Source organism: Diabrotica undecimpunctata, chromosome 3 (assembly GCF_040954645.1).
Source record: "Diabrotica undecimpunctata isolate CICGRU chromosome 3, icDiaUnde3, whole genome shotgun sequence".
NCBI classification, from domain to species: domain Eukaryota; kingdom Metazoa; phylum Arthropoda; class Insecta; order Coleoptera; family Chrysomelidae; genus Diabrotica; species Diabrotica undecimpunctata.
In genome coordinates, this window is record NC_092805.1 from 66,510,780 (window position 1) to 66,535,443 (window position 24,664).

General features: G+C 31.1%; 1 protein-coding gene across 1 annotated transcript in view; it reads left to right on the forward strand.

Moving 5' to 3' along the window:
* The first annotated feature begins 526 nt into the window (after window positions 1–526).
* Window positions 527–24,664, forward strand: part of hry (bHLH transcriptional repressor hairy) — a 41,545-nt gene continuing 17,407 nt past the window's right edge. Inside the window, exon 1 of the mRNA XM_072526033.1 lies at window positions 527–836. Within this exon, the coding sequence (XP_072382134.1) occupies window positions 711–836 (126 nt within the window). The 5' untranslated portion in view covers window positions 527–710. The remainder of the gene's footprint in view (window positions 837–24,664) is intronic.

A 24,664-nucleotide genomic window follows, 5' to 3' on the forward strand; every position in this document is an offset into this window, starting at 1 on the left:
TTCCACATGTAATATATATTTTATTGAACCTAAACCCAAGAAATACGAATTTTATATTATATATATACATGCATATATATATATATATATATATATATATATATATATATATATATGTATATATATATATATATATATATATATATATATATATATATATATATATATATATATATATATATATATATATATATATATGTACACACATACATGCATGTGTGTGTGTGTGTGTGTGTGTGTGTGTGTGTGTGTGTGTGTGTGTGTGTGTGCGTGTGTGTGTGTAATAAAAAAATCGTTTAATTGACAAGTTTTTCTTATTATTGCGTGTAGTTCTAAATTGAATGAAAGTTGTTGATACCATACAATTATATATGTTAATATGATACCATACACTTTTATACGCTAATTGAATGTATGTTTTTAAACATTTACAAGTATTGCCTTCATAGATAAAAATTGGTATCGACAACGTCGCAATTTCAGTAGGATGCTGGATCGTGATACAATGAAGGACCAAATTTTTTTCCCGCATAACTTTGCAATGCGGCATGCGGCAGTATTCCATTCTCACCGATCGTTTTGAGTAGTAGTCTCTAGTAGTAGGAAAAGGAGCGGAGCGTGCGACAGGCAATGCAATCAGTCAGTAATCAGTTGTCATTAAGCCGGTGAGAGGAGTAGTTAGTGCAGTTTCGTGATTTAGTAAGATTACGATGGTTACTACGACGAATGCGGTCACTAGTACTAGTACGATTCAAGGAAATAGCATGTTGCCTTCACCTAACACCCCTGGCACAGGCGAGAATAATGGTATTAAGAGAATTAGTGATAATAGAAGGGTGAGTATGTTAGAAAGTTAATTTTTTAAGTATTGAAATCATTACTATTGCTCACTTCCTATTATTTTTTTATTTAAATTTTTATAAAATAGCAAATATATATATATATATATATATATATATATATATATATATATATATATATATATATATATATCGTGTTAGGGCAAAAGGACTTAAGTTAGTAAATGGAATATTGCAGAAAATTTTTTTAAAGATTTGATGAAACATGCTAAATCTATTTTTATCCTAATTAAATATTTTGTCAGCACATATGGGTCAAAAATAGCTTATTTACAATACATACTAGGATTTAATATGAAATATTGTAAAATAATAAAGTTTGATCTGACTTAAGTCCTTTGGATCACAGAATAAAATACTTAAGTTTTTTTGACCAGATATTTTAATCATATTAAATACATAAGTTTACATTCTAATAACAGTAATATTTAGTTTTTAAATTATAATATAACTATGATGAAGTTATTCGTCATCAGAAACAAACTCCTCTAAATCTGGGTCCTTATCGTTCATACTTGTAGTTGGCAGTTCTTGATAAAAATTTTTGTATACTTCTGGTACGAGCGGTAAGAGATCTAGAAGATGTTGCTTTTTTTCAAGAGCTGTAGGTATTAACCCATCATACTTTTTCTTTAGTTCTATTGCACTTTGTCGACCTCTACTAGTAAAATTAATTTCCATAAAATTTTCTGACTCTTCCAGAGAACTCTTATAAAATATTGTAGCATATTTTTTTCTGTATTGCAGTCAACGACATTTCTGCAATTTGAACAACTCTCTATCAACATTTTTTTGCTTCTTTACAAACGTTGTTCTTAATAAAGCAGCAAAATCATAGAAGTCATCTGAAGTTAATTCATTGACCTTAAATGGACGTTTTTTGTTTGTACATCTAATGAGAGTTGCCCAATCATGAGGATGAACAATTTTTATTCCCGATTTTTTTTTCTGTTTTTCAATAAGGGAATGGTCAACATCGCATTCCATGTGTAAATGCCCAGAGATCATAAATTTATGATTGATCTCATTTATTGAGCTTTTCATTTGCATGACTGACATGAACATGGCAGCTACGTGGAAATTTTTATTCTGCCCTGCACATGTATCTGAGTAAAAGGTTATTTTAGTGACTTCAGGTGGCAGGTTCATTATTTCCTTGAAAAGACAAGGAGCAATCAATCTCATTTTCACCATGGTGAGCGATTGATTCATGCCAGATATAACAGGAAGCTGCTCCTGAAGCATAGTTATGTACCGTTAAATTGTAAGTCCAGTACTTTCTCTTATAAAAAGAAACAGAAGTTTCCAAAAACGGCGTTGGCAGGCACTGCTGAAGATCAAAAGTGTAACAGCCAAATGAGGTATCTTGCTTGGCCTTCTCTTTATCCAACTTCTTATATTTATAAGCTAAGTCTGCATCAAGGTGGTGTGTTGTTTGAGAGATCATCAACTGGCTCATTTCTTCCGTGTCTTTAGTAACAGCGATTCTCATGCTTAATTCTTCACAGGTATGACAGACGCCTGTTTTAGAGACCTTAAACTTAAGATTAAGTTTATGAAATTCTCTTTCATATATAGTTCGTCCTACTGGGTTTTGACACATCTCTAAGTAAAGTTGGTACATTTTCGTCAAATTGAGATCTGAGTTTAGATACTGTTTATTATTGACCCGCCTCGTGTAATGGCTCTCATATTTAGGAAATGAATTTATATGAGCAATAACTTCTTGTAACCTGACGTCAGAAGTTTTGTTAGTAGGTGTGTGTTTTCCTCTTTTATCTTGCATGTACATTCCGGTTACACTATTCGATTTGTTTCTCAGGGTACTTTGTATAAATTTATCAGTTTCATCCAAAGTTAATTGGAAACATTGTTTACAGGTCCTACACCGCTGTACATTTATTTGAAAAAATAGGTGAAAGTTATGTTTTTTTCCTTTGAACTTCCTTCCTTTTTTTTTCTACGTGTTTCAACTTCGCCTGACGTGATGCAGTTTGCTATAAAATATTGATTCTTTTCATAACTTCCTAGTCCCCAATATTCTTTAAAAATGTCACTTCTCAGTTCTTCAGATAACCATTCTTTGCATTTTAATCCGCAGTTTTTTAAGTCTTTCATTACGCGCTTTCTTTGAATTTTTCCCTGTGCTGTAGCATATTCCTGACCCAAATGTCGTTTTAAAGTTCTCTCTTTCCTTAGTTTTCTGGAGTATTTCTTTAACACTTGTGGTACCTGTTGACATACGACAGTGTCTTCATTGTGGATGTTATTTACTTCAGAAGAGTTTAGTTCACACGTTAACTGTATACTTTCAGCGGTTATATGATCCGATGAACTACGTGGTACCAAATTTTGAGTTGTTTTGAGAGTTTCGTCGCTATCCGAGTCATTTTCTGAATTAACGTAAGGCGGATCTTTTTCAGAATCATAACCATCCCAATAATATTCATCATCTAGTTCACTTCTCTCAGTGTTTTCTTCTAAAAATAAAATAATCATGGATTAGTCAAAAGTTTTTTCTATGAAAGCTATATTTTATATAATGTATTGACAAGCTAATTATTTAATTTAAGGGCAAAGGCGCAAAATGTCACCTGTCAAAATGTTCAATGTGTTTTAAAAATATTTTTAAAAAAATTAAATGCAAAATAAAAGATTGCATTATGACCGAGGACCAAAAGTCCCTTAGAATAACCAAAAAGTTTCTTTGGAATGAGATACTTCAAATTAAAGTCACTGAATTTTCTTTTTTTTTTTCGCCCCTGTAACTTACTAATAAACACTATAGAAGTTTTTAGACTTTTAGCCCTTGGTAATAACATAATCTTTCATTCGACGTTTAAATTGTTTAAAAATATTTATTAGTTTTCTCAGGATTTGAAAAAAAAAATGGATACATTTAAAACACATTGAAAATTTTGACAGGCGACATTTTCCGACTAAGTATTCCCTTTATAATTGTGATAAATTTAATATTTAAAGGATTACTTATGCGTTAAACTTGTTTATAAATTATATTATTATTACGTATATTTTGCTTTTGATATGTTTAAAATCAATAAAACTAATCATTTTTGAAGGTGCACTCTTAATAGATAGCCTCCCTCAAACCTGTAAAATGTAGCATTTGAAATAAAAACTCTAAACTAAACTACTAAATTTAACATTTTGACAAATTTTGAAATTTTTTACCACTTAATGCTTTAGTGAACACATCTGCCAGTTGCCTATCTGTAGGAATATATTCTAACATGTTACTATTTACTAAGTCCAACACAAAATGCAGTTTAACATCTATATGTTTGCCTCTCCTGTTATTCTCAAAGTTGTGAACTAATTTAATAGTGCTTTGGTTGTCTTCAAACAAACAAACTGGCAATTGTATATTAATTTCTAAATCTGACAACAAATTTTTAATATATATTCATCATTCGCATCATTCACATGATGCAGTGCAAACTGCTACAAACTTTGATTCCGTGCTTGATAAAGTTACAAATGTTTGTTTTTTGGAACTCCAAGAAATTAAATTACCAAATATTTTAAAACAGTATCCACTTATGGATTTTCTATCAATAACGTTATTAGCCCAGTCAGCATCTGTATAAGCTACCAAGCTATCAGAAGTACAGTAAAAATACAACTTATAACTGACAGTAGTTTTTAGATATTTTAGAACTCTTAAAAGATGTTTAAAATGTTCATCTGTTGCACAGTCTTGAAACTGACCAAAATAGCTAATAGTAAAACATATACCTGGTCTTGTTCCCATTATTACATACAGAAGACTTCCTATTAGTAGTTATGGTATTATAAGGTAATTTTGTCATTTTATTTTCTTCAACATTTCTTTTTAAATTTAAATTCTTTTTTATTGGTGTTTTGAAATTTTTAAAATTTTCTACATTGAACCTTTTACTTAACATTTTTATCGCAGATAGCTGATCTATACAAATAGTCCTATTTTCTAAATCTCTAATAATTCTAATGCCTAAAAATTTAAATATGTCATTGATTTATTTTTTAATTTTAAATGTTTCACAGAGTTTTGCCTTCAAGAAAGTTGAAAATTCAATATTGTTACAAGCAATTAAGATATCGTCAACATACAGAAGAAGATAACATCTTACATTTTGATCAAGAAAACTGTATTAACAGTAATCAGATTTTGATCTTTTAAACTTTAAATTTAACATAAAACAATTAAGTGTTTCATTCCATGCCTTTGGAGCTTGTTTTAAACCATAGATTGTCCGTTTTAACAGACAAACCTTACTTATGTCCTCTTCTGATACTTTTAATCCTTCTGTAATTTTGATAAAAAGTTTTTCTTTGATATTACTATGTAAAAAGGCATTTTTAAAATCCAGTTGTTCTAATTCCAAATTATAGTTATTGCAAATAGCCAATAATATTCTTAGAGTTGAAAGTTTTGCAACTGGAGCATGAATTTGACCAAACTCACCAAAATCACGTTGTTCAAATCCTCTAGCAACTAATCTTGCTTTATATAAACATTTTACTTTTTCATCATCCTTGACTCTAAATACCCATCTGTTTCCAATAACATTTTCTTTTTCTGGTTTTTCTACCAATTCCCATGTATTATTATCTTTTAAAGCATTGAGTTCATCATCAATAGCATTTTCCCAATTATTCAAATTCGAACTTTGTTGTGCTTGATAGTATGATTGAGGAACATCTGAGAACTCACTCAGTAATGCTAAACAGCTTATGTCTATTTCATAATCAACGAATTTAGCAGGTAACCTAGCTTGTCTTTTTGATCTAGCATTTTGCTCCATATCTTATAAAACATATTCTGTTTCTGTTATTTAATTTGTCTCTTCTATCTTCCCTTTTGCAATTTCATCTCTGATGCCATTAACATTTTCCCAATCATCTTCTGGAAAATATTTAAAACTGTTCTCATCAAATATGACATTTCTACTGTGAACAACTTTATTTATATTTTCGTTCCATAGTTTATATCCATTTTCAGTATAGCCGATAAATCTGCACTTCAAACCTTTATCGTCCAGTTTTGTTCTAAGAGAATCTGGAATTCTTGCATAAGCTATACATTCAAAAACTCGCATATTGCTAACATTTGGCTTCTTATTTAGCCATAACTCATAAGGAGTTTTTTCTTTATTCAAACATGATTGTGTTCTGTTGTTTATACAGGCTGATACAAGCACTGCCTCTTCCCAGAATGACTTGTCTATATTTGCCTGATTAATCATGGATCTTGCTCTATCCATCAATGTTTGGTTCATTCTTTCTGCTACACCATTGAGTTGTGGAGTATATGGTGGAGTATATAAAATTTGAATGCCCTTTTGTGAACAAAAATCTACAAAACCTTTTGATCTATACTCACCTTCATTATCACATTTAATTTTAGCAATTTTCTTACCACAAAACAAAGATGTTACCTTTGCTTCATAATTTTTTATACAGTTAAATACCTCATTTTTATGTTTAATTACATACACCATGACAAACCTTGAGTAATCATCTACAAAAGTTACAAAATAACTATTACCATTATGTCATACTGGTGTAATAGGACCGCAAATATCTGTATGTATCATTTCCAGAACTCTACTTGATTTTTTACTTTTTGAAAAATATGGCAAACACTTTTGTTTGATTTTACACAGATATCACACAACCCATGATTTTCTGAACCTGCAAACTGCATGCCATTAACCAAATTTTTATTTTTTATTTGTAACAATGAATTATAATTTAAATGGCCATACCTTTGCTGCTAAAGCTTTTTTTAATGACCAACAGCTAAGTTTGCATAATCAGAATTACAATGCTTAAAAATGATTTTATAAAGATTATTACTTCTATTACCTTCAGTATAAATACAGTTACCTCTTTAAATGACAATTTTATTATTAAAACATTTTATTTCAAAACCAGCTTTTTCAATTGTTGATATTGATAACAAATTTGCTCGTAAACCAGGTACACACAGCACATTTTTAATAGTAATAACAGCTTCTTTGTTATTCACTTCACTTATCACTTTTAAGTCCCCGACACAGGTTGCCTCCATAAACTTTCCTTTTTCTGCTAACTGTATTGACCTTGGCTCCATAAAGTGTCTTTTGTTTATTAGGTTTGAGCTATCATTAATATAATGATGTGTAGCTCCTGAATCAGCGTACCATTCTATTTTACTAGGTTTTGACAAATACTCACTCGAAGCACAGAATGCAACAGATTGCGATGATGTCTGAATATCACTGCTTTGATTATTACATAACTCTTCAGCCAAATTTGCCCTATTGTTAACTTGATTTTGTCTGATTTTATTCAGATAGCTGTTTTTTGATTTGTGTCACATTTTGTTACATGTATGACATTTTATACCACAAACATTCTTTAAATGGCCCATCTTAACGCATTTAACACCTTTTTGAGTCACACTAAATGATGATGGCATAACTTTAGTTACATTTTTATTTTTATTTGAGCTGAATTCTAATAGCCTACTCTTTACAAATTCAACCTTCAGGTCTGCTTCGGATAGAGTTTGTATAGCTGTGACTATCCCCTCAAAATCATGTGGCATGGATAGCAACAAAAAACATGCAATATCTGACTCTTCAAAATAGCTTCCCAGACTTTTAAGCTTTCGAAAAATACGATCACACTTTGTAAAATGTTCTTGCAAATCAGTACCATAGATATATTTTAGATTTATTAATTCCTTCAGTAAATAAAATTTAGAGCACATACCTTTCTTGCTAAAAATGACTTCTAATTTGGTTATCATTTCAAGGGCAACTTCTGTTTCTTTTACATACTCTAAGTGGGAGTCTGCCACACTTTGAATTATCACCATACAGGCTTTATGATTTTTCTTATTCCAATCATCATCTCGGGTACTAGCCGGTACCTCATGTAAGACAGCATTTAACTCCATTGCTTTCAACACAGAATACAGACGAGACTTCCAATTATCAAATCCACTTCCATTAAAAGGAATAATCCGTGTCGATTTTTCATACTTATTAACTTTATTTTATTTTTTTATTATTACCACACATCACGCCAACGCCTACCGGCAGAACTTATTTTTCAGAAACTTAACCTCACAAGCTTCACACTGAAAATAAACTTTTTAACATATTACTCTTTCTGGGCCCATAACCAATGTTAGGTTCTTTAAATAATGTTTGGAAAATGTGTTGAAGAATTAATTTTATTTTATATCACGATACAGAGACTGTATGCCGATTGTCGTTGCTAAATTTGGTTCGGCCGCGAAGCTACGTCACGTGGGAACCTAAAATTTATTTGCTCCATTTGCTCCTTGTTTGTTGTTCGGAGTTTCGATATATATATATATATATATATATATATATATATATATATATATATATATATATATTGTAATGATGTTTTGTTGGTGTATAGCTTTATGAGCAATGAGTGTTTTTAAATAACATGTATATATATATATATATATATATATATATATAGGGTTTTTATCGCGGTTCTCAAAGAATTAGTTTGTAAGCACTTTTTGAAATGATCTTTATTATAATTATTATGAAACACACATATATATCTAATATAGACACAAACTATCTTTAAATTGAAATTCTTATGACACTAATTAAATTATATAGACAATGTAAATTTAAAACAATATATATATATATATATATATATATATATATATATATATATACATCGGTTTAGAACGTCTTTCGACGTTGTCCGATACCTAAACACCATATCTTCCTATCTTCGCAGTCGTTTGATGTTAAATTTCTTTCGCTCATGGACTTGTTCACGCCGTGTTTCCATTCTAATCTGGGTCTTCCTCTTTTCCGTCTACCTATCGGTTGCCATTCTATTACTTTTTTGGGGAGTCTTGTTGCTGGCATCCGTTGAACATGCCCATACCACCTTAATTGTTTCTTCTCTATATCTTGAGTTATATTTCCTTCTATTCCCATACGTTGTTTTATTACATCATTTCTGATTCGGTCTCGTCTGGAAATACCTAAAGATCTTCTCATTGCTTCCATCTCTACTGCTTCTATTCGCTTTTTGTTCATTTTACTAATTCTCCATGTTTCAGCGCCATAAAGAAGAGTAGTTTTAATCATGGTCTCATATATATTAAATTTTCTTCCTTTCGTTATCTCTTTACTCCACAGTATACCATTGAGACATCCTAAGACTTTCTTTGCTCGAGTGATTTGTTTTTATATTTCCCGTGTATCAGTTCCTGTATTGTCAAAGGCAACACCCAAGTAGTCATAGCTCTGACAGCAGGAAATATGTTGTCCGTTTTCGAGGTCTATGTTATCTGACTCGTTTCCAATACAATACAAAGATATTTGGTTTTTGTTGTATTGACATTCATTCCCCAGTCGTTATATTCTTCTATCAGTTTTCTACGCATGTACTGCATGTCTTCCCTGCCGGTCGCTAGTACTACTTGGTCATCAGCAAACTGGAGTGTATATATACATTCATTGCTAAGCTATCTAAATTTAAATTTAAAACAAACTATCTTTAAATTGAAATTCTTATGACACTAATTAAATTATATTAACAAAATTTGGTACCTTTCTGTCACTGAATGCCTAAATAAAACTGTTTTCCACAATAAAGATTTTAATCACCACTCAATGTCTTCGTTGTCAGCCTCGGTTATCTTTCTTTTGTAAACTTGCCTTGCCAAATACACCACAATGTTTTAATTATCAGCTTCCACTATTTTAGAATATTTTTCTTCTTAATAGTATTTATAAATCGATAAAATGTTGTTCTTTCTTCTTTTCTATTTATTCTTCTTTCTAATAATCTTTTTTTCTCTATCAATCTCCAATCACCATATACATTATATAATTTTAATTTTCAATTAATACTCTCTTCCATTCTCCAATCACCATAATATAATTTTTAATCTTCAATTAATACTCTTTTAATTCTGTTTCTTAATCTTCATCTAATATAATGAATCACTGATAACTGATTATCTTTACTGAACGACTGAACTATACTAACTGACTATATTATTAACATCTGACTTTACTGACTGCTATATTGAACATCTGACTATTTTGAATCCAAATCACATCATATTTATATCATTTTTAATGTTCACAAATATTCTTGAAATAAAATATATTCGAATGCTTCTATTTCATAGACATTACCATGTCCGCGAAGATTCTACTGCGAACAAAGGTTAAATTCTTTCTATTGACGTCTTATTTTATATTTCTAGATAATTCTATTTTATTCTATCTAGAAGATTACTATTCTAACTGAGAATTTTATGGAAATTTAGGCTTTTCAGATCAGAATATAAATTTATATATAAATTAAACATTTTAAATTAATAAATGACACTATTTTGAATCCATAACCAAATATACTTCAATGTATATTTGGTTGCCTACAAAGATGGTGCACACAAATATATTTACAATATCATAATTATAAAAATAAACAATTACATTGCAAAATAAAACACTTGTTAACTTATTATTATGTGAATTCCTTAAGAATGCCCTCATATAAATCCTTTTTTTAATATGCTCTAATATATAACTTATAAATTATTTCTTTAATCACTATCTTTCTTTCTCCTATATTTAATATCATCTCAATATATATATATATATATATATATATATATATATATATATATATATATATATACACGATCTCTGATCGATCACTAAGGGCGTCTGCACTTCGAATGGGTTTAAAAATAAACGCATAGAAAACTAAGTATATGTATTGTACTAGATTAGGCAACCAGATACCTAGACTATTAATTGATGATCTGGAACTGGAAGGTGTGAACACCTTTGTCTACCTGGGCTCGCTGCTGACCAAAGACAACAATGTCAGCGAAGAAATTAAAAGAAGAATAGTGCTTGCCAATAAGTGCTATTATGGCTTAAGGAAACATATTAAAACCCCAAAACTACCCAGAAAAATTAAGAGGAAGACCAAAACTTAGGTATCAAGATAACATAGAGGATGACCTAAAATCCATTGGAGTAAAAGCATGGGGAAGAGTTACCAGAGACAGGGGCGAATGGAAGATTGTTCTGAAGAAGGCTTTGGCTTATAACGAGCTGTAATCCTGATGATGATGATGATGATGATGATGATGATGATGATGATGATGATGATGATGATGATGATGATGATGATGAGATATATATATATATATATATATATATATATATATATATATATATATATATATATATATATATATATATATATATATATATATATAAGCGGGGATCCTACAGCTTCTGCCGCTTCCCGCATTTCGATCGCCATCTTTTTCTATCTCTCCAGGTGTCTTCATCAATGGCTCTGTCTTTCATGGTTTCCATAACACCTTGTATCCAAGACGTGGCTGGTCTTCCTCGTTTCCTTCTATTACTTGGATTGTATTCCATAGCTCTTTTTGGCCATCTGTTGTCGTCCATCCTCTGTACGTGTCCATACCATATTAACTGTCTAGTTTCTATTCTTTCAGAAGTTGTATGTACTCTATCTGTTTTTCTTCTAATTTCAGAATTAGGTATACGTTCTACTCTTGATATACGGCAAGCTCTTCTTAGGTAGTCCATTTCAACCGTGTCAACTTTTTTCTTTCCTTTTACTGTCATTTGCCAACATTCTGCTCCATATGTAAGAATGGGCTCTACAATTACTTTGTAGATAGTCATTTTAGTTTTCATAGTAGCTTTGTTGGACCAAAGTATCGAATTCAGAATTTGAACACTCTTCCTGCCTTGTTGCACTCTATAGTCTATATCTCGTTCCGTTGTGCCTTTACTGCAGATAATACTTCCCAAATATTTGTATTCGTAGCACCTTTTCATTTGTCTAATTTCCAAATCCGGGTCTTCGTCTTCACTGCCTATTCGCATATATTCTGTTTTAGACATATTCATACTCATCCCCCATTTTTCGTATTCATCTTTGAGCTTTCTAAGCATATAATCTGCATCTTCTTCACAGCTTGCAATTAGTACTTGATCATCTGCAAAGAACAGCGTTGTCAGATAATGGTTGTTAAGCTTCAACCCCATTCCCGTACATTTTTGTCTCCACTGGTGCAGTGCTTCTTGGATATATATTTTGAATAGGGTGGGGGAAAGACAACATCCTTGTCTCAAGCCTTTCGTTACTGTAAATACCCTTGAGAAAGTATTTCCTGTTTTTACAGTGCTTTGAGGACATTTATAGATGTTCAGTATTGCTTTTAGATATGTTTTACTAAGGTCCGTTTTCGTCAAGACACTAAATAAGAGTTTTAAAGGAACTGTATCATAAGCCTTCTCCAGATCTATAAATACCAGATGCGTAGGGAGGTTTCGAGCTGTTCGTTTTTCAATTACTTGTTGAAGGGTAAATGTGTTGTCCACGCACGATCTTCCTGCTCTGAAGCCGCTTTGTTCTTCAATTTCTTTATACTCCTCTTCTATTCTTCTTTTCAGTATACGACCATATAACCTTCCCAGCGAGCTAGTTACGCTAATGCCTCTATAATTTCCGCATTCTTTTCTGTCTCCCTTTTTATAAATGGGGCTAATGTGGGCCAACTTCCAATCGTCTGGAATCGTTTGGCCTTCAATTAAGCATTTATTAAAAATATTCACTAAGCTTTCCAAAAGAGCATCCGGTCCATGTTTCACCAACTCGATGGGAATGTCTCCAGGCCCGGGTGTTTTTCCATTTTTCATTTGTTTCAATTCTTTTTTCAGTTCTTCTTTGTTTATCTTATGCACCTCTGAGTTTTCTGTCATTGAGATATGGTCAGGTCTTTCCATAAATTCGTGCCTACTTTCTGTTAATAGCGTTTCGTAATATTTTTCCCACTTTTTATTTTGAATCAGGTTTATATTTCCCTCATCTTTTCTTTCTTTTCTAATACTTTTTATGAATTTCCAAGCTTGTGTCACTTTGGTTCCTCCTAAGCATCGGTCCATCTCTTCGCATTTCTCTTCCCACATTTCGTTTTTTCTTTTAGTGACTTCCTTCTTTGCTTCCCTGTTGAGTCTGCTGTAAATTCTGTGGTCTTCTGAGTCTTTCGTGGATAGCCATGTTTGATAAGCTTTTTTTTTGTCTTTAATTAATTTTCCTACTTCTTCGTTCCACCACTCAGGATTTTTTCTTTTGTCAGCTTCTTCGTACCCCAATGCCTCTTTGGCCGCCTGATAAATGCAATTTTTTATATCTTGATATTCTTTTTCGGCTGTTTCTCTTCGAGTTAAGTGAGTTAGTTTTGAGGCTAGTCTAAGTTTGTAGAGGAATTGTACTGATTCTTGTTTGAGGCTATCAATATTATATCTTATCTTTGTGGAAGCTGCTACCTTCTCCTGTTCAATTTTGTTCTTGTTTACTTTCCTGTAGTGTATGGTTATTTTTGCGACCACCATATAGTGGTCAGATCCGCATTCGGCACCACGATACACCCTTACGTCATTTGTTTGGAGCCTATAGTTTGGAGCATATATATATATATATATATATATATATATATATATATATATATATATATATATATATCTGTAGCAACCAACAAAGTCATCATAGCCAGAATGATCGCCAACGTTCGGAACGGACAGGCGCCCTAAGAAGAAAATATATATTTTATATATATAGATATATATATATATATATATATATATATATATATATATATATATAAAATATATATATTATATATATATATATATATATATATATATATATATATTTATATATAATATAATATAATATTGTTTAATAAGTGCAAACGAAACATTTTTACATATTATGTCAAAATTTGCAATGAAGGTTTTGCATAAACATAGACACTTCCTCTGGTAAACTAACCTAAAATGAATATAAAAAATAGAAGTGACATGGTAAGTTTTGACTGAAAGAAAATATAATGTCAAATGTTAAGTAATTCTGCCAATTTTATAGTACAATCCTCACAAGGGTAAGCCTGTTGAAGATATAACTTCAATATGTAGATTTTTGTCTTAATTTTTAGTATGTTTTTAGAAAGAGTTAAATAAACTCAAAAGCTTAACAAACCTTAAAGACAGTAAAGCCAGTATTTGACACTACTAAACTCAAAATATCCATATATATATATATATATATATATATATATATATATATATATATATATATATATATAATGGATTTAAGAGTAGGACAATAAAAAAATCAAACTTGGAGGTCATCCAAAAATATTCCTGATTACTATTTATTCATCCAATGATCCACTGCTAGTCTCATATTGTACATCCGAATTTACCCGCCACGAATGATATTTGATCACGGCCAGTCTGGTTCTAAAATTAAAGAAACTTCCACGAAATTATCACTTTGGTAGACGACTTGGCAAGAGGCTTTGCCAATGCCGGCACGCGACAGGCAGAGGCGTACCAACAGTGATCTCCTTGAAACAACAATATTGAGGAATTATTATCTCTCGGAAGAAATATAGTACAACTTAAAAATACTATTATCGGAGTTTCAACTTTTAATATTATCATTCATTATACATCTGTTTTTAAATTCCTGAGGTGTCGTTTTTCCTCAGGAATTAGAAAAGTAGAAACTTAAGAAGAAATGTAATTAGGAAAAACGACACCTCAGGAATTTAAAAACAGATGTATAATGAATGATAATATTAAAAGTTGAAACTTATTATTATTGGTCTTATAAAATTGTTGCTTATTCCCAGTAAAAAGAGTAGATTATATTACATTATATTGCACAATATCAATAATAATAAACTTCAAACACATGTTTTCCAAAGTAATTACTATTTAAATGGGAATAAGCCACAGTTAAAGGTTAAAGTACGTTCATTGACGTTTCAATTTCTACTTCGGAAATCGTTCTCAAAATACGAAGTGGAAATTGAAACGTCAATAAACGTGCTTTAACCTTTAATTGTGGCTTATTCCCATTTAAATAGTAACTAGTTTAAAATGCCAAAAGAAAATCGCTTCAGAACAATGTTTCCCAACATGTACTCTTTTGGTTTTCATCTCGTACCCTCTATTCAATCTTGCATTAAGTGATTTTGATTATTTTGATTCTTACGAAAAAATGTAGAACTAACCACTGAGCCCTGATGCAATCCTACTTTCATGTGAAATAAATCCGTCTCTCCTCTTACACCTCTCCTAACATCTAAGCTGGACTACAATATAAGGATCTCTAAATGTCTTGACTAAGACTAGGTCTTAGTCAAGGAGGATCATTAAAAGTGTGTTTAAAGAGGGTCTTTCATTCTCATCCAGACCGGTATATATATTCATGGATTTATTTGTGGACTTAACATGTATTTTAATGTAACAGTATTAAGTAGTGTTCCTGTAAATTCTACTTATAGTATGTATATGCAACATCTATGACGGCAATCTCAACCTAGTAAATTTCTATTTTTTTAAATACTTAATTTCACCATTGTAACTTTTAACAATATTGTAGCATTCCTGATAATGTTAGTGACTACTAACGAAATGTAGGATTATGAAGAACAAAGTACACCTAGCCTTTCATTTAAGCTGTCTACCCAATAATTTTGGTGATTTGGTATATATACATATATATATATATATATATATATATATATATATATATATATATATATATATATATATTAGACTTGAGTTTCTTGAACCGTACTATATTTAATATAAATTTGGTATTTCTTGGGTTTAGGTTCAATAAAATATATATTACATATGGAACTAGATTTTAATTTCCATTTTAATCAACGTTTCGGCAGGAAACCCTTGCCTTGTGTTATATTTATTATTATTTAAATCAGATTGAAATATATTTTATTTAGGTTTTGTGTATCTTTTTTGTCATTTATTGCGTTGGTATTTCTTTTTATTTCTATTGATTCGTATATCTCCCTCTTCTTTTTGTTTTGTTCCGTTTTTAAAATTTTGATGTTTTCAAAATCAAATTTACGCTTCTTCTCACTTTCATGTTTTGTGAGCGCAGTGACGTTGTTCTTGTCATATTTGTGAGAGCGAATTCTGGATTGAAGCAGTTGACTAGTTTGACCGATATAGACACCTTCACAGTTAATACATGATATCTCGTAAACAACATGTAATTTTTTAAGTTTTGGAGTTTGTGTTTTTAGTTTTGTGAAATATTTATTTAAAAGGTTGTTGCCTTTGTGGCCACTGTTATATTATGTTTGGCTAAAAGATTTGTTAATTGTTCGGATAAACCTTTTATATATGGAAGAGTTGTGTAATTAGTTTTGATGCTGTTGGGTTTATTGTTATTTGTGTTGTTATAAAATTTATTAAGTCTTGATTTGAAAATAGTTTAGATTAGATGTTCGGGGTATGCATTCTTTAGAAGGGCATCTTTTGCTTTTTTTATTGCAGTTGGTCTGTATTTTGGATCTGTTAGTTGTATAGATTTATCTGCAAGACTTATAATAACAGACTTCTTATGGGAAAATGGATGATGAGAATTGTAGTTAAGATATCGTGAAGACCATGTTTCTTTTGTAAACCACATGGTTTTTACTGTACCATTGACAGCCGGACCGAACAAATATGCAGACTAAAATGTAACTTATCAAATACAGATGCCATATTCTCAGCTCAAGAAATAGAATAAGTTAGATTACCTCATGCATTAGTCCATGTAGACGAAAATGGAGAATTCTTAACTTCCGTCCTAAATGCTAATGCTATACCGAAGACAATCGAATTTTCAGACATTTCAATCGCACCTTTCAAAAATTCGGAGACAATCCTATTCTACAACGGAAATGATTTTGAAGAATCCGTAGTAGATAGAATACGGATAATTAAAGAACAACTAAGAATTGATCATCTAAATTGTGAAGAACAAGAACTAATTCTAGATATATGTACTGAATATGCAAATATATTTTATGTAGAAGGCGACAAACTGACCTTCACAAACGAAATCAAGCACAAAATCCAAACAAACAACGCTAAACCTATCTTCTCTAAATCCTATAGATATCCTCAAATACATAAGGAAGAGGTTAAGACGCAAATTAATAAAATGTTAGAAGAAGGAATAATCCAGAAAAGCGTCTCGCCCTGGTCAAGTCCTGTCTGGGTCGTACCGAAGAAATTAGATGCGTCAGGAAAACAAAAATGGTGAGTTGTTATTGATTATCGAAAACTTAACGAACTCACAGTCAAGACCGTTATCCTCTACCACAAATATCAGAACTATTGGACCAACTAGGAAGATGCCAATACTTCACAACACTAGATTTAGCGTCTGGATTTCACCAGATTGAAATCGAGCCACAAGACATTAAGAAAACGGCCTTTTCCGTCGAAAATGGACATTACGAATTTGTCCGCGTGCCATTCGGAATAGTGAATGCTCCATCTACTTTCCAAAGAGTAATGGACAACATCCTCTTAGGAATACAAAACGAAACATGCTTAGTGTATATAGATGACATAATTATCTACTCACTCACTATTCATGATCATATTTCACGACTAACCGAATTTTTTAAAAGGTTACGAAAAGCAAATTTAAAAATACAGCCAGACAAGTGCGAATTTTTAAGAAAAAAAGTAGCATATTTGGGCCACCTTGTAACAGAAAATGGTGTAAAAACAAATCCAGCTAAAATATCTTGCATCGAAAACTTCACGGAACCAAAGAACACCAAAGAAATAAAATCATTCTTAGGCTTAGCCGGTTACTACAGAAGATTTATTCCAAAAATTTTGCCAAAATTTCTAAACCACTTACGAAACTACTTCAGAAAGACGGTCCTTTTATTTTTAATTCTGAATACAAAGAAGCCTTTAACGAACTCAAAAATATTTTAACATCAGATCCAATGGTTATATATCCGAATTTTGAGGAACCATTTTTACTAACAACTGACGCTAGTGCATTCGCGATTGGAGCCGTTCTATCGCAAGGCCCTATTGGAAAAGATTTACCCATAGCGTATACCTCCAGAACATTATGCGGTGCCGAAACAAAATATTCGACTATAGAGAGAGAATTATTAGCTATCGTATGGACAGTCAAACATTTTAGACCATATCTTTTTGGCCGAAAATTCACCCTTATTACCGATCATCAACCCCTTACATGGCTTTTCTCGATAAAAGATCCCGGAAGCCAATTAGCGCGTTGGCGCCTAAAACTCGAAGAATACAATTATAAAATAGAAAGATAAAGATTAACCATTTCAAGGATTGTGCAAACTTTCAATCAAAAATCTTATTATATGCATCGAATGAAGATGACACGGAAACTCAAGAAAACGAATACGACGATGAAGAAAATATAGAAAAAATGTCCGAAGAACTTGACAAGTTTATCGAACTGTATAGAACTAAGTCAATAATCGATTATTCTAAAATTGAAACATCGAATACGGACTTATTAGACAAATCCAACAAAAATATTGTTACATTTTTTTGGCAAAATAAACTTGAAGAACTCCACGAGAAAATAATGAATGACATATTCAAATACAGCAAAACTGTAAAAGATCGAAAATATTTTATTATACCATTACCGTTTGATCCCGAACAAGTAATGTCACATTTGTTTCTTGTACTTTTTGCAAATAAAGATCAATTCGATGAATCAAAAATATATTGTGTCGAAAATAATCTCGAACTACCTATCCTAGAGATATTTTCTTATATTTTTGCTGACAAAGAATTAAAATTAAGAACCTGTCAAAATATAATTAAAAAGCCAGCGAAGACGAAATCCCTCAAATTTTAGATCATTAACATTGTGGTAAAAACAATTTACATCAAGGAATAAACGAAACTGTCAGAAGAATAAAGCAGAAATACAATTGGAAGAATTTAACAAAAGATGTAGAGAAATTTGTAAAAGCATGTGAAATTTGCCAAAAAGTTAAGATTTGCAGGAAAAACTTGAGTGGACCACTAGTCATAACAGAAACTCCAAAAACACCATTCGAAAGAATAAATATGGAATAAATAAAGAATCCCAAATTAAATCAAAATCGGATAATCTTTTTAATGGGCCTTTCGAAATTCAAGAAGTTTCTACAAATTCCGCAATTATCCTTAACCCCAAAACTAACCAAACCTCTAAAGTAAATTTTGACAGACTGAAACCTTATTTTGAATAATTTTCCTTTACAGATTCTATGGACTCCTTTCTATCGCCCAATCCCAAATTCTCCTCACTCCCATTAATAACACAATTGGAATATTTTTTCATGAAAAAGGAACTATACGAATATCTAACGACAAATGGACTTTACTTGTTTACAAAGAATTATTTCCTATCAAAACTACAATATCCAACAATGACATAATTTTGGAAAACCTATTAGAAAAACTTATTAACGTGGATACACCGAGAAAACTTGCCTTTTAAGCCGAAGTACAGACACATGTTAGTCTGCTAAAACAAATCTCAAACTCCGTTAACTTTAAATATAAAGAAATAACCTCTGACACAGTACCTTATAATAAACGCCTAAAACGCGGTTTAGTGAATGGTATTGGAACAATCTGAAAATCTATTACTGACAATTTAGATGCCTCTGACTGCGAATACTTTAATAAATGTATAAATAAGATAAACTCCGATAAGTTATTAGAACTTTCAACACTACAATTCAAAAATTGCAAATAGACGAAGAAACTTTTAACAAAGACTTAAAAACTATCGAGACTACACTTCTGGACATTAATAATGACATCTCCTTTTACCAAGCACAATTACAAATACTAGATTTATGTGAGTCCTTAATGGAAAGCTACGTATTTTTAGAAAATTATTTAAATGATATACTAAATTCTATCACATTCTCTCGCCTGCAAGTTCTACATGGTTCTATTATTTCGCACATAGACTTAATGGACGCATTAAAAGAAATCTCACACTTATTACAAAATAACGTATTGCCTCTACCCACTTATATGTCAAATATAGCTCAGTATATTGACATAATAAAACTACAAGCTTATCAGCTTGATTCAAAAATTGTTTTCGTTCTCGAAATTTCGTTAGTTGATCCCGAAATATTCACCTTGTATCAATTATATTCAATACCAATATTAGATAATCAAACTGGTTTTTATCACATACTTTTAACTGTTCATAAATACATAGCGCGAGATGATGATTCAATTTCATATGTCTTACCCATGGACACCGAAAAATGCAAACAAATCAGTCAAAACCAAAGAATCTGTACAGACATTCTTCCGTATCCCATAGACACAGATGCTATATGTGAAGCCCAGCTTTTGAAACCTCTCAGCAACTTACCAAAAACTTGCCCTAGATGTCCATGCTCTTGGCACAAGTTTACAATGTACAAGAAATTGACCGAAATTTATGGTTACTAACCATTTATGATCCATTACCAGTAACAATCAAATGTCCAAGAAAAGACGTCACTACACAAATAATCAAAACAAATTCAATCTTAAGATTAATTCCCGAATGTATTGCATTCATCGGCAGTACCAGAATTCATGCTAGAGACCAAATTGAGAAATATACAAATATCACGTATAGAAGTCACCCAGTTAACGTACCCTACAGATGCTGTGACCATTTTGACACAAAGAGTCACCTATCAAAAATTGAAACCACTAAAACTCAGTAAGATCAACGTAGATGATTTAAATATTGCACAAAACAAATTGTACCAATATTCAGAAGAACTGGACCATATTATGAGCCAATCATTCATTGAGGAACATCTACCCTTATTCACTATATCAACCTTATCCCTGATTATTATCCTAGTTATCTTATACCTTTTCTGCAAATACCAAACCAAAATATTCCCAAAAATTGCAATCTCCTTGTCCCAGGATCAGCCTCCAACTTCACTACCACGCAGAAATTCCATTAGACAGAAACTTCAAAGCCTAACTTCCTTCAGAAGAAGACCCAGTGTCCAACAAGAAAGCGAAGCAGAAACACAAATTACTCTATAAAAGTCAAAGCAATGGCATTGCCATTGGCCATGGGGATTAGGCAGATTGAGACCCCGAACTCGAACGGAACCGTATCACTCTTGATAATGGCTCCAAAATGGGTGCCGAAACGTCGAGTTTTCAATTCTCAACTCGGTTCTTCCCGAGAACTTAGTAATTTTCATTTGTCTGACCGCGGAAATTTATCCGAACATATATATATATATATATATATATATATATATATATATATATATATATATATATATATATATATATATATATATATATATATATATATATAATTATTTCAGATAAATAAAGGCAAAGAAGAAGAAGAAAATCTATCTATTGTATATGTTACGAGCAATGTCCGAAATTGGACAATCCTAGCATTGTACGGAAAATCTTGTCCACTTCTAGCATTGTACCCCTTTACTGTACAATCTCCGAAATAGACATAATCGTCGGACTTTGTATAAAAGAATTGCTGTACAATGTTCGAATTTCAATAAGTAGCCATTCGTCAATGTTTGAGAGAATATGACAGATATCGATTCACAAACATCTTCCCTATATTATAGTATAGTGATGTACCTATCTCTTGAAGCTTTATAATGTTTCACTCACATTAGTACTCTATTGCAGAACAAATTCTTATTATTTATATTTTAGTTTGACACAGCCTTTTATCACATTGACGATTCGAAAAAGAAGAACTCTATACATAAATAGAAAATATAAAAATATCAAATAATTAACAAGAAATGTTCGATTTTTGATTTGGTGTGTCGCTTGTCAATAATAATCAAGACGAATCGATGAACGTTTCGATAATCATTTTTAATTTTGATCATTTCGGACATTGTACAGTTTGGGGATACAATGCTAGAAGTGGACAATAATTTCCGTACAATGCTAGGATTGTCGAATTTCGGGCTTTGCTCGTAACATATACATAAAATTTGTCATTTTGTAATACGTTAAAATAGTTTTTTAAAAAATATTGGTTTTTTGCATTTAAAATGTAAAATACCTATTTGTCTGTCTATTGTTAACATAGGTATTGGTTTTACCCAGTATAAAGTTGTTAACATATTTGTAATTTAATCAATAATATTCATGGAATTGTTAATTGGTTTTGAAGTGCATTTAGGAACAATTTGTGTTTGAACGTAAGTATAACGAAAAAGGTTGTTTAAAAGAAGTCGGGAATTTGGAGTTCCTAGAAAATGCTAAAGTACTTACGACTGGGAAAAAAAGTAGTTGAAATGAAGAAAGAGACATATTTGTTTTGACCAATAAAAATGAAGGAAAGTTATTGATGGAAGGGTGTGTTAAGTCAAGAGTGTTTTTGACAAAAAAGCAAAAAAGTCGGTCTTCGTTAACCATAAGCCTTGTAGACATCCGTAAAAGTAACAAGTACAAAGTAATATTTTTTGAAAAGTTAAAATTAAATTCAGTGATAAGTGATAGCAGTCGTAAGTACTCACATAATAGTATCCGACATCATAAATAAAAAATGTTCCAAGGTAGTTAGATTTTAGAATCACTTTGCCGAGTACACCGGCATTACAACCACTAGACATATTTTATTATATACGCGTAGAAATAATATTTAAAGATTTCTATTAATGTTAACTTACAGAAATACACAATAATTATGTTTCATTTAATTTGTATAAATGCATTATAAAGCGTTTTTATGAAGAAGGTTTGTTCGGGACACACTATAACTGTAATCGAACGAAGGAGATATTTTGGCATAAATTGGTAAAACTTATTTGACAGTTGCGGTGTTGACACTTTTTATTTTACATTTTATATAAAATAAAATAAATATCTATGTATTCCATTTTACATCTTTATACGACGCATACAAGCGGCTCAAATTGTTTTTAACAAGATTATTAACTCTTAGATTAACTCTTATTTCGTTTCTATTTATTTACATTAAATATTAATTTGTTTTGTTGTATAATCTACTTTTGCAATAAATATGTGACCTATTTGATTTAAAATGGAATCAGGATTTTTTATACTTTGGCAACTATGTCAACTTCGATCTCTGTCAATGATAATGACATGCAACGGTATGTAAATTAGATGGACTGTAAACAATTTCGTAATATTTTTAAATTATTTCTTGCAATTATAATTCATTATTGTATATATACGGGGTAAGTTTCTCTTTTAAAATAATTTGCGGTATTTTTTTATATGCCTTTTTATATTTAATTACTTACTCTTTTCATAGATTGTTTGTTTTTTGAAATTTCTGCTATCATTGAAAATATGTGTTAATTATTTATTTATCCATGAGCTTCCTCTGAGTATTAGTTTTGCATTTCTGTGATTGAATGACGTAAAACCCTGAGATTATTTACCAATTTGAGCTAGCAAAAAACATTTTTGTTTTCATTAATTATTTATTCAAAATAAATGTAAGTATAATTTTGTATAAACAAATACATAAAGAAAGAAGTAGATACAAAACATATATATATATATATATATATATATATATATATATATATATATATATATATATATATATATATATATATATATATATATAAGGTTAATGCGAGTTAATAGTAAAATAAAGGTAGAAGGTATCGGCATAGCTCGCAACAAAGGAAAAAAATATAATAAAATATGTGTATAAGATAAAAGACAAACGTATATACGTATTTCTATTGTTCGTCTTCAGTACGCTGCAGCCAAGTTAGAAAAGAAGCATATTAACTTGGGAATGGACCACTACAGGAGCAATGCGACCAATGCTTGCCAATATGCCGATACTTTCTACCTTTATTATATATCTAGATCAGGGGTCGGCAACACGTCGATCGCGATCGACCAGTCGATCTTAACCTTAGTTCGAGTCGCTCGTCGTGCGAATCAAATAAAATAAAAAATATAACATATACATATATATATATATATATATATATATATATATATATATATATATATATATATATAATGTAGATAGATAGACCCTTGAATTAACCGAAATTATCCAAAAAATTGTTCAATCCGAAACTTATCCGATGGTCCACGAAATTATCCGAAAATCGGATAATTATCCGTACATTTGCAACACTGCTTGCGATGACCCCTGCCGTCTAGATATCGCTAAAACGCGCCGGTGCTGAAAATACTTATCTTTACCACAGTTGCGCAATTCTTAGACTTCACTGACGGTTGTCGCCTAAACGTGGTTATCGTCTTAGATACTATTATTTGTTAGTCCCTTCACGAGTGCTAGAACATAGTTTTAGTATCGCAGTTGGAAAAAAAGGTAACGTCTAAAGACATTTTAATAGTACTCATCCGAAAATAAAACAGAATATCCCGCCAATAGTAGCATCCGAAAAGAGAAAGTGAAACAGCTGAAAAATCAATTAGTTAGGCAGCAGTCTGTATTATTACAAGTCAGCGATAAAACTAAAGCCACCACTCTAACTTCTTACAAAGTGTCTCAAGTTATTGTCAAAAGGAAGAAACCCTTTGAAGATGGCGAGTACATTAAGGAATGTTTTGTAGAAACTGCAAACTGCCTATTTGAAGGTTTTAAAAATAAATACGAAATAATGTCGGCTATAAACTCCCTCCAGCTTTCAGCGCAAACCGTAACTAGACGAGTGGAAAATATGTCAGATGTTGTTTCCCAGATGAAGACGGACTTACAGCGATGTATTTTCTTCTCCTTACAATTTGACAAGTCTACAGATATTAGTGATACGTCCCAACTAGCCATATTTGTCAGAATGATATTCGATGATTTTACTGCTAGGGAAG